A 12494-nucleotide genomic window follows, 5' to 3' on the forward strand; every position below is an offset into this window, starting at 1 on the left:
AGAGAGGGCCGTCGTAGTAAGTGCAGAATCCAAAATAAGGAGAATAGAGGGGAGGGAGCACACAACAAACAAAAATTAAAGAAAACAGAATCAATTTAAACAAGTTATATTTCAACCATAAATGACTTAGGCAGAGTGCAACAATCCAAGAATAGGAATCACAAAGATTTTAGTGAGGGCTCAGCCCTTTAAACAATAGAATGCAATTGAGACAGATCTTGATTAAAAATTCTTGTGAATAACACCAGTAAGTTTCTGCAAAAACCCAAGACCCATAATTGGCAGAGAACCACAATTAGTATATTTTTTAAATATTGTTTTTGAAAATGACACTGATTAAGAAAGAAAGGGGGGGGGGGTATTAATACATTTGGACAATAGTGATCAAAGGCCACACTTACAATCAAATATCAAACACAAAAGGGGGTAAGAGAGTTGGAGCATGTTACAAGACAGAAATATACGAGTTAATACCATGAAAAGAAGGGAAAAAAAAAAAAAAAGGAGACAGGCTGAGAAGGGAAGGAAAGGGAAGGGGATTTTTCCAGGCTGCTTAAACCCTATAAGTTGGCAATGTGAGCAACCGCTCCGGCCTCAGGAAAAGTTCAGGATGTGGCAACACTTCTAACATTTGTCCAGATGTAATTTATCATGTAAAGTAGAAGATTAATTAAGATGTCAGTCTGAAGGACTCTGTTAGAATGAAAGCTAGAAGGGCATAGAATAATCAATAGTTCAGTCTTCATGTCTTGATGGAAACACGAAAGATAAAAATGTTATAACATTTGCTCACCCAGTCAGTATGAAGGTTTTCAAAGCAGCTTTTCACAGAATAAAAATGTAAAACATTGCAACAGACCAGCTGCGTGCGAAATATTTTGCTTTCTTCACTCAGAGATAATTTCACTCGATGTCTGACCGGCGAAACAAAGCAATAGCATGCTTATGTAGGTGGTGAAGTGAGTCCAGAAATTACTCAAAGAAAAATACGTAGCATGGCGTTACAGCAAAGCAGCAGCAGTAGAGTGGAACAGGCCAGTTAATGAACAGCTGAGTGAGCAAGCAGATGGCGAGAATATGGCAGCAGTAGAACGCGACGGATGGCAGACGGTAAGAAGAAAAATTCTTGATGTAGTAGAGAGGCCGTAACAAGCCCCAGCATTTGCCTGGTGTGAAAATGGGAAAGAATTGAAAACCATCTTCAGGGCCGCTGACAGTGAGATTCAAACCCATTACCTCCTGGATGCAAGCTCACAGCTGCGCACCTATGACTGCACGGCCAACTTGTCCAGTACAAAAGTTTCTTGTTGACCGCAGAGAAACTGGAAGAAACACAACAGCAAGCAAGACTCACTTTGAGGCAAGCTAGGGTTGAGCACCTTGGATGATGGAAAACACCTTGTGAAGAATTACCAGCTAGACATATGGAGTACTGGACGACTTGGAGATCTCTAAATAGTCTGCACTCAGATGTTGCTAGGTGCAAGACCAATCTGTACAAGCGGGGATATTAGGTGGATTCTGTTTTGTTTGGCTGTGGTGAAATGCAGACTAAAGCCATCTGCTAGTGTCTTTTTAGTCCTGACACATTTACCGAGAAAGCTGCTGGAAGCGATAAGAAATGTGCTCAACGTTGCTGACTTCTGGTGCACCACAATACGAACCTTTGGTCCACAGTTTATTTTTATTTATTTTCTATAGACTTTTTTTGTACATCTTTAACATCTTTGTTCATCAGTTTCCATTTTCAGTTTTACCATTTACACTATAATTCATTTTAATAATTTTGTATTTACAGGACATTTTGCTTTGGTCTGCATTATTGTGCAGTCACTTTCATGGATTCAGTAATCTACATATTTGATTATCATGTGAACTCTGAATAAGCATAAATACTCTTTTAACATCACAAGCTCCAGCACCCAATCTTCAGTGAACAAGAACATTCTAGCAAATAGTCGACATTCTTTTACGTTTGAGAACCTGCATATGAACATCATCCAATACCTCCTGCTTGAGATGACTGCTAAGTGAAAGCAGGTATCACTGTATTTGTGGGTCATCTGTCACTAACTTGAAATGAATTTTTGACAAATTTTGTTTAGGACATATTTTATTAAATCATAATTATCAGTGCTAAAGTAAAATATCCAGTTAATTTTACTTATTCTAGAAAGTGCACTTAGTTTCACAGATTTTGTCGGTCTGTTAAACAGATAATATTTTAAAGCACTAAGCGTGCCATGTTTAATAACAGGATGATGGACGTTTTCAAAGCCAATGAGCTCAATTTCTGTGATGTGCTTTTTGGTAACAACAGTGTTGAGTTTAAGGTCAATAGGCTATGGCACGGTGTGGATACTTTGTAGTACCTCACTTCCTCAGGATCCAGCCCTTTAAAAAATAAATCATTGTCCTCAGATCATGTGAATTTTTATTATGAGTTTGCACAAGCTTATACCTGGTGAATGTAACAGATATTCGCTTTCCCTCAGGATGTGAAGATACAGACACAGGACGAAGAAATCAACACCCCAGTGGACCCATTACATCAGTAAGTAAATTGTATAATAAAATGTGATGCATGTATAAAATTGACAGAAGATGATCATTTTAATATACTCAGTTTTGAACTCAAATTTAAAGACATTCAGTCTGTATGACTTGTATGTGGTATTTACAAGAGGTCTTCAATTATGTAGACCATACCCTGCTGTTCAATAACTCTCCTAACGATTTACTATACATAGCAGTCTTCTTGCCCTTCTTGCTGGTTTCCTACATAACCGTTGGCAGAGTGTGGTAATATTGGGCACTTCATCCTCATGGTTACCAGTCACCTCCGGTGTCTCACAAGGCAGTGCTATTGCCCCCTTGCTGTTTTCCTTGTTTATGGACGATCTGCCATCCAAACTCAATGAAACAGCAAATAACCTACTTTTTGCCAATGACTACAAGATATTAGGGAGATCAGGAATCCAGCAGACGCAGCTCTTCTACAGTCCTCATTTAACGTCCTCTTGAGCTGGTGCCTTATTTGGAAACTTATTCCCAATCCAGAAAATGAAGCCATATGACCATTCTAAAGATTGAACTGTTTAGGCTTCAAACTTATTTCTTACGTTCCTAACCAATACAGGGCGCTGTTTAACGAGATTTGACGCAGCAATACTTGTTCTTGTAGAACTGCTAATATGCAACTTTTTACCACATTTTTAGACAAGGACATTCATAAAAGTATATAAATTAGGATTGTTTGTAAGGCTTTATAAAGGCTTTTTAATAAGAATATCGTAACTACTGTCATCCCTCTTGCTCATTTTTTGACGCTTGTACCTACATCATCCTCTCTTTTATAATTTGTAATTTATCTTAAAAAATTACAATTAAGAGCAATCAGGATCCTGATTTATTATCTTTCAGGTTTGAGATTAAAGCTGAAGATGCCCTTAAAAAAAGGGTGAAATATGTCCCTATAATTTACTTCATAAGATTTAATTATTAATTAAAATCATTCTTTATGTATTGAATAGGTGGAATTAAATAAACATTAATATTTCTTTGACTTTAACAAAATTACAATTCTAAAACCACATTGAAACATATACAGCCAAGGCTCATTTTAGCTGTATTTTGTGCTTCATGAATGAATAAATAAATAAATAAATAAATAAATAAATAAATAAATAAATAAATGTCAGATTGTAATATTGGCCTACTAAACCAAGGTGGTAAATACATGCTCATTTCACCCTCGAATTACATGGATTTGATAAACAATCAGAAAGCCAACATTTAAAAAAATTATTTCCACTTTTGGAGTAGTACATGTCGCTGAATTTCACTCGGTCTATACTAAAAATGAGGACTATGTTAATTTCTGAGCACAACTGTAACCACTTAGTGCCGAGCTTACTAATTGTAGAAGCCTTTACTTTGCTACCTTGAATAGGCCTTCATGGGCTTCACAGAGTGGGTTTTTTTCTAAAAGCATATAATGTGCTATAAAAGTAACATGAAGCTCTTTAGAATTATAAGTACCCCAAGCACAAAAGCAATGTTTTGATGAAAATGGGTGTTAAGAAAAAATGAAGTACAGTAAGCATTCATTCTCTGTGCGTCAGATGTAACTTATGTAGAATGCCAGTATATCACATGTTATGTATAAAAGGATTGTAAGTATTCTGTATGCTCTGAGAATTATAGAGTATGGTATGAAAATTAGTCTTTCGAAGAGTAAATTGATGTCAGCAGGGCGAGTTGGCATGTGATTAGGGGTGCACAGCTGTGAGCTTGCCTCCAGAAGATAGTGGGTTCGAACTCCCTGTTGGCAGCCCTGAAGATGGTTTTCTGTCAGGCAAATGCTGGTGCTGTACCTTAATTAAGGCCACGGCCACTTCCTTCCCATTCCTAGCCCTTTCCTGTGCCATCATCGCCATAAGATATGTCAGTGCGACGTAAAGCCAATTGCAAAAAAAAAAAAAAAAAAAAAAAAGGAAATTGGTATCGGTAGGTAAGAAATCCAAGAGAATTGAATGTCAGATTGGTGATGCAAAGCTGGAACAGGTAGATAATTTCAAGTATTTAGGGTTGTGTGTTGTTCTAGGATGGTAATATAGTAAGTGAGATTAAATCTAGGTGCAGTAAAGCTAATGCAGTGAGCTTGCAGTTGCGATCAACAGTATTCTGTAAGAAGGAAGTCAGCTCGCAGATGAAACTATCTTTACATTAGTCTGTTTTCAGACCAACTTTGCTTTATGGGAGCAAAAGCTAGGTGGATTCAGGGTAACTTATTCACAAGTTGTAAGAGACATGAAAGTAGCAAGAATGATTGTACAAACAGGTGGAAACAATGACAGGAGGGTACTTGGAATAAGGAGATAAAGACTAAGTTAGCAATGAACTCAATGCGCATAAACTGGCTTCAGTAGAGGGGTCAAGTGGGGTGAGTGGAAGAAGATAGGATTTTAAAAAATTCTATTTTTTTGGGGCATCAACCTACAAAGATCTTTTGCACTTACCTGCAACATATGTGAGGAACCTGCATGTATTTTTTAAATGGCAGAAGTGTAAAGTGTTGAGTATGAGGAAAGGAATGCTAAGGATGACACAAACACCCACTTCCCAGGCCAGGGATATTAATAATTTACAATTAAAAACCCCTAACCCAACTGGGAATTGAACCTGTGGCCACCGGGTGACAGGCAGATGTGTTGCCCCCAATACCGCAGGGCCGGACAGGAGGATAGGTTACCTAGCAGAATAATGGACTCTATTAGAGATGGTAAGAGAAGTAGAGGAAGACCAAGACGACGATGTTTAGACTCAGTTTCTAATAATTTTAAGGTAAGCAGTATAGAAATAAATGAGGCCACAGCACTAGTTGCAGATACAGGATTCACAGAGGTTTGCAGACTGAATGCTGAAAGGCATAACGGTCTATAATGGTGTATGTATGTTTAAAAAGGTATGCACCTAAGTGAATTAGACACAATGGCAACTTATTCCAATGCCTCACCTTTCTCATTCTCTGCTTGTTTCGGCACATAAACCTGTGTGCTTCAAGACCACAGTTCACCTTCCTCCTTTACGTTTGTTTACTAGAGGTTTCAGTGCTTATAGGCCTTTTCCTTTCATTTCCACTCACCTCAGTGTTGCTAGCTGCTATGTTCCTCTCCTTTATCCACTCCCATTTCCAGACACAAACTTATTAGGGTGATGCACCAAAGGCCTCAGTTCTACTCTATCCTTCCATCACTCCCCTTTGATATGCCTTCTACAATGAAATTCCTCCATCTCACTTGAAGCCATTCACTAGCTCTTTTTCCTGGGATCATGTTCTCTAAGGCTTGCCTTTGCATCATGCTTCTAAACAACCGTAACTTTGCTCTGACAGTCCTTTCTTGCAGTTTTCTTGTACATACTCTTCTCCATATCTTGTCATTTTGTATTCACTGGTCTTTCCTTGTTTATTTGTGAGGGAACTTCATACCTGATGTTTTACTCACTCAAGGTCCTGCTATGGTTTAAATATTAGACTGAACACTAACCACAACAAGGAAGTCACCAACATATGTGCTGAATTCGTAATACTAGAAATACTTAAACAACAGATTTGTTTCAGTCACTGAATTTATACTTTTATTTTAGTAAGTGTTTCTCTAAGCGTATTTGTACAATGGAAAATAAAGTAGACAATACCAATTTCTACACTGAGGCCTGGTTTCATCAGCATAGGTTAAATATACCAGTACTCTAACCCGGGTTTGTTAAGTTAGGGTTAAAATTTTAATGCATGCTGATGAGTCACACCTTTCACCAAGCTATTTCAGACTAAGACCATATCAACCCTTGCCGGAAACAGCAGCCATATCGGTAAATGAGGCAGTTACTAAAAGTAAGGGATTATGAACACAATTTATGCATGGTTCTTTTGTTTATTTGTTGTGCAGTATTTCATTTTTTTCCTCAGTTCTGTGTATTCTTTCATGATTCTGATAGAAATGATTGCAGTGACCAAGAAATAGAAGAGAAATAGGGTCACAAATTTTTCTCCTTTAGAAAAATAGCCACCAAGTACCAAAGCATTATAGAATGCAAGGAGACTGATGGTAAAAAATTAAAAGAAAAAAGAGGGCACATGGAAAAAAACAACAGGGGAATTTAATAGTGTTGGCTACATTACTGGCTGTCTTGCAACTATATAAGAAATTTTGAGGTTAGAATCACTGATTACTTGAAAATTGACTGTAAAATAACCCTTGTTGTCTGCGACCATTATAGGAAACGACCCTGTGGTATAAAACCTTAATGCAATCAATACCTTTGGTATACGAAAGAGAGGCTTGTTTCAGTCAGTTGTGTATTCTAACCTCTCGAGAATTTCGATGATTTTACTGACGGCGGTTTTTGACAGTCTATACCTCTTCAGAAATTGTTCCTCGGACAGATTTTGAAAGTCAATCTTTCTTATTGTGGGCCTATTTCAATTAGGAACACCATTTAACAAATCTAAATAAAGCTACTCTGGATCAAACACATGATTTATGGTGGCCATTTTGTTTTTAACCTTGAGTTAACAGGTTAACCCAGACGAAAATTGAGGTTAAGTTAACTCCGGCGTTAACCTAGAATTAAAATTAACCCTCCTTGATAAAACAGAATGAATAGTCAAATTCAGAGTTAAAACTGTATAACTCGGGGTTAAGGTTTAATCCACGTTTGTTAACTTAGGGTTAAAATTTTAATGCATGCTGATGAGTCACACCTTTCACCAAGCTATTTGGCCAGAAGTGACCTATTGGAAAATGTGCCATCTATGACCTCTGAGCATTGCAGCTAGCTGCAGCATAGCTGAGCAGTCTGTCACAAACAGCAGTGTCGTGAAGATGGCAACACATTGCGATTTAACTCACTTTGAACATGGGATGATCGTAGGCACATGGCGCATGGGTCATAGCATTGCGGAGATTACACGCAAATTCAGGTTTCCAAGGTCAACAGAGTCGAGGGTTGATCTTCAATATAACGGAGAGAATGTTTCCATCCACGAAAACTGACACATAGGAAGATGACAGTTGTTTAACGATTGACATCCCATCTGCAGAACCATATTGGGTGCTCAACGGGCTACAGTAAGTCAGATTGCTGCCCAATTGAATGTTGGGAGTCAGGAACCCATTTCTGCCACGACTGTATGAAGACAACTGCACTGCATATTCTTCACCAGCTGACGACCAACTCTTGTCCCTTTGCTGACACTTCGACTCAGAGATGTGCATGGGCCCACGAACATCAACAATGGTCCACGCAACAGTGGCAGCATGTTGTATGGTCCAATGAATCTTGGTTCCAGTCGTATCGAGCTGATGGGTGCGTGAGAGTGAGGTGTGTGCCCCATGAAGCAATGGATCCTGCATGTCAGCAAGGTTGTGTCCAGGTGGGAGATGGCTCAGGTCTGGGCAGTGTTCTCATAGTTGCAATTAGGCCCCATTGTCCAGCTGCAAGGAGCACTGACAGGTGCATATTATGTGGACATTCTTTCAGATCATCTGTATCCCTTTCTGCTGCTAGGGTACCCTGATGGAGATGCCTTGTTTCAACAGGACAATGTTCCATGTCACTGCTCTGTGGTGGTGTGCGTGTGTGATTGGAAGAGCATTCCAGTGAAGTTACGACCATGGATTGGTCCTCCAGATCCTCCCATCTTAATCCATTTGAGCATTTATGGGATTCTGTTGATGATGGTGCATGCTGCATGAACTCCACACCAACTACACAAAATCAATTTGTGGGTAGCAGTGCAAGATGCACAGGTCCAGATCCCTTCAAAATGATTCCAACACTTTTTAGAGTTGATGCCTCACCGAGCTCGATAGCTGCAGTCGCTTAAGTCCGGCCAGTATCCAGTATTCGGGAGATAGTAGGTTCGAACCCCACTGTCGGCAGCCCTGAAAATGGTTTTCCGTGGTTTCTCATTTTCACACCAGGCAAATGCTGGGGCTGTACCTTAATTAAGGCCATGGCCGCTTCCTTCTCACTCCTAGCCCTTCCCTGTCCCATCGTCGCCATAAGACCTATCTGTGTTGGTGCGACGTAAAGCAAAAAAAAAAAAAAAGTTGATGCCTCACTGTATTGCTGCCATTTTGAGGGCTCGTGGAGGAGCAACTCATTATTGACATCAAATTCAGTGTCTTCCCATGACTTTTGGTCACTCAATGTATATACTGAATCCATCTCCATCATTCATCATGTATGTGTTAGCCTGTGAGTGGAATATTTGCAACTTTCATGATTCAAGTCTTTCAAATGTAGTAGTGTGTTATATCTTTCTTTGCCAACTCTGTGTGGCAAACTCACACCTGCTGAATGGCAGACAGGTAGAAATAAACCTGTTAGAAATGTTTTCTGAATGAAATTCATCGTCATCAATCCTCCACATTATTCTGCATACTACAGATTATAAATACTACTTATTTGATTGTCCTGACATTGGATTATGACATGTTCATAGTTGCACGGCCTGCACTCTCTCATTAGTAATTCATTTTAGGTCAGTTATACGCATGTGCCAAGAACAATGATTTTTTTTACAGTGTAGCATCACAGAGTGTTAGAACACAGAATAGCATCTGTGGTCATTTAAGAGAACTTCCTATTGCAGATCTCTTAGATGACAAATTAAAGTGTTTTCCATCATTATGGTAGTCACAGTATGGATATCCATTTGAATATTTTAATGGAGTTAGATTGGTTTGAACACCACAGTGAACGGGCTGCATGGAAGTATGCGTGACGTATAAGTCACAATGGTAATGCCAGGTCAGTGCGCGATAGAACAGGATTAAAAGGGAAAACCGGCTTAACCCGGGAATGCCGAAGTTTTCAAATTTTTATTTTTAAATTTTTATTTAATATTCCCAGCATTCTCATATTAGAGAATTTTTATAAAAATTAGATGACTGGTTTCTAAATGAAGGCCTGGTACTGTACGGTACCGTACCGTACCGTTTGGGTGAAACTAAAAAATTGTTCCCTTGTTAGAATACCATGACATTTAATGCTTAATATTGTTACAGAATATTGATTACAAATAATTTAGCAATAAACAAAAGTACAAAGGTGTTTATAGGTTCATTTGTGACATCCTTTTGGGAATTCCGAAAAATAATATTACCTCAGACATGACATATCTTTAGGAAATAGGAATAATACTATTATAGACTTCAGGTTTTAGTCACCTATTTCCACTTTTCACTAGTTTGGAGCCAGGCAGAGTGGCTCAGACGGTTAAGGCGCTGACCTTTTGACCCCAACTTGGCAGGTTCGATCCTGGCTCAGGTCTGGTGGTATTTGAAGGGGCTCAAATATGCCAGCCTCTTGTTGGTAGATTTACTGGCACGTAACAGAACTCCTGCAGGGCTAAATTCCGGCACCTCGGCATCTCCGAAAACCGTAAAAGATTAGTTGGTAGGACGTAAAACAAATAACATTATTATTACTAGTTTGGAGAGGCAAAATGTAGTTTACCCAGATGTCCACATTATACTTGATGCATTCCGTGCGGCCGTGGGATACGCGTCCAGCGGCCGCGCGGCGCCGACGATGGTTTGCTGAAGCGATGTAGTGATGTAGGTCATTGAATCACAAGGTGTCAGATAATCTAAAAAGGAAAGAAGTGTGAACAACTCTATTTATCTCTCTTCAAAAAACTCTCCAAATATATATACTGTAACTAACAGTTTGCACCTTCCTAATTCTGATGGTGGCATTTGCACATCGCCACTCGAAATAAAATGGTGATGAAAATTTTAATTTTTTTGCGGTTACTTTAAGATCTTTATTTTTAAAAAGTGCATACTGGCTGGCTTCGGAGCACAAGAAATTCACAATTTCATCCTCAAAACACAATTCAAAAATATTTCGGTCACCATCATGTTTTGAAAAGTGGAAAATTTCGCACTAGGGTAATAGGTTGTTGTGGGAACTAGATCATCCACCATCCACATAACTGATGGACGCGGTGATGATTTCGCTCTTTTCACGGGCGTGAATCATTATCGGAGATGGATTCCCAACACCTGTGCAGAATTTGCTGTTTCAGCACTACTTCAACTGGTGCTCGGTGTTCATCTTCCGTAAGGTTATCTGCGATATTCCCTGCATCTTCCTCAACCGGATCTTCATCAGATAATACATTACATTCCGGTGGTTCAATGTATATGACTTCGCCATCAGTATCCTCTTCTTCAGTAACATGTAGAACCTCCTCACGTATCATTAGATGCGATATATCGCGCAGTCCACGTCTGTTATGACGTGGATTTTTTAGTAAAATCTACAATAATACAATTGAATGACGCACATAAATCATTTTCAAATACAATATGAATTGTTTCTTTAGAATCGCCCTTAGAAACAAGGAGGAGGAAAGGAACAGAGAGGTACGCTAAGCGCCGTGCGGTACCATACGGTACCAGCAGAATAATTAGTGTCATAACAGCTACCACAGAAATGATGACCAATTGCTTGTTACTTCAAGTCATGGACTGATATTTCATGATAACGAACCACACAATACAAAATTATATTGTCAACATTTATAAACAAAATAAAGGAACTTACCTGAGACGGGCAGTCATTTTTTATTCCTTTCAACCAAACCAAAACCAAACCCCTTGGCACTACAGCCCTTGAAGGGCCTTGGCCTATCAAGCGACCGCTGCTCAGCCCGAAGGCCTGCAGATTACGAGGTGTTGTGTTGTCAGCACGATGAATCCTCTCAGCTGTTATTCTTGGCTTTCTAGACCGGGGCTGCTATCTCACCGTCAGATAGCTCCTCAATTCTAATCATGTAGGCTGAGTGGACCTCAAACCAGCCCTCAGGTCCAGGTAAAAATCCCAGACCTGGCCAGGAATCGATCCCGGGGCCTCCGGGTAAGAGGCAGGCACGGTACCCCTACACCACGGGGCCAGCTATTCCTTTCAACATGATATCAAATTCCAAACGGTTGTTGCCGCAAACACTAAAATAAAACCCTGTGTTGATTTTAGTCATTGTAGGGAGTATCACCTTGACAATGTAAAGTGGAGTTGCCAGATTTATGTCGTGAGTAATGATCAGTAAGAGAAAGTCCGATGTAAGGTGCACTTGTACTATAAGGTACCGAACGGTGTTGCTGGGTCAATTACCTAGTGTTAATTGCTTCACCAAATTAGTAACTAGTTTGATTAATCTGATGTGGTACAGATATATCGATTGATATTAAGGGAATCCACACCACCAAGGATCATAGAGGGATTCGTACATAATGTGGTGCCATGGGGATGACTACATGAATGAAGATAAGAACGGTAAAATACAGCCTCATGTGACAACAATGGACACTACCATGATTGGCTACCATGAAAATGCAGCCTGACCAAACATGATGATGTACCTAATAATTAATAATAAATAATATTTTTGCATCCCATTAACTACATTTTAATGGTTTTCGGAGATGCCGAGGTGCCAGAATTTTGTACCGCAGGAGATCCTTTATGCGCCAGGAAGTCTACAGACATGCGGCTGACGTACTTGACCACCTTCAAATATCACTCGACTGAGCCAGGATCGAACCTGACAAGTTGGGGTCAGAAGGCCAGTGCCTTAACTGTCTGAGCCACTCAGCATAGAGACATTACAGGGAAGTGTTTTGACGATATTTTTTTTGTTTCAATATGTACTTCAGACTATAAAGTTGATTCATTGGTTGCTTGTCTACGTAATGTGCCATGTAAACAGGTAGTAAGTTTATTTCTTAATAAGTTTTATCCTTGATTGTAGTTCCATGGGAATGATATAAATTAAAGTGATAAAATTGATTCTGAATTTAGTCTTCTGGAGTTACGGTTGTCGTGATGTGATTTAAACCTCTCATACCATCAGTTTGCCAGCTGAGATATGATGTCATGTGTGCTACTCCTACATCTAGTTCGAATTATGTCAGGTT

At 39.3% G+C, this 12494-nt stretch overlaps 1 protein-coding gene across 1 annotated transcript in view; it reads left to right on the plus strand.

Annotated features, from left to right (window-relative positions):
- Positions 1 to 12494, plus strand: part of LOC136881936 (E3 SUMO-protein ligase ZBED1) — a 123757-nt gene that overhangs the window by 76473 nt on the left and 34790 nt on the right. Inside the window, exon 5 of the mRNA XM_067154396.2 lies at positions 2496 to 2554. Coding sequence (XP_067010497.2) covers positions 2496 to 2554 — 59 coding nt within the window. The remainder of the gene's footprint in view (positions 1 to 2495; positions 2555 to 12494) is intronic.

Source organism: Anabrus simplex, chromosome 10 (assembly GCF_040414725.1).
Source record: "Anabrus simplex isolate iqAnaSimp1 chromosome 10, ASM4041472v1, whole genome shotgun sequence".
Classification (NCBI taxonomy): domain Eukaryota; kingdom Metazoa; phylum Arthropoda; class Insecta; order Orthoptera; family Tettigoniidae; genus Anabrus; species Anabrus simplex.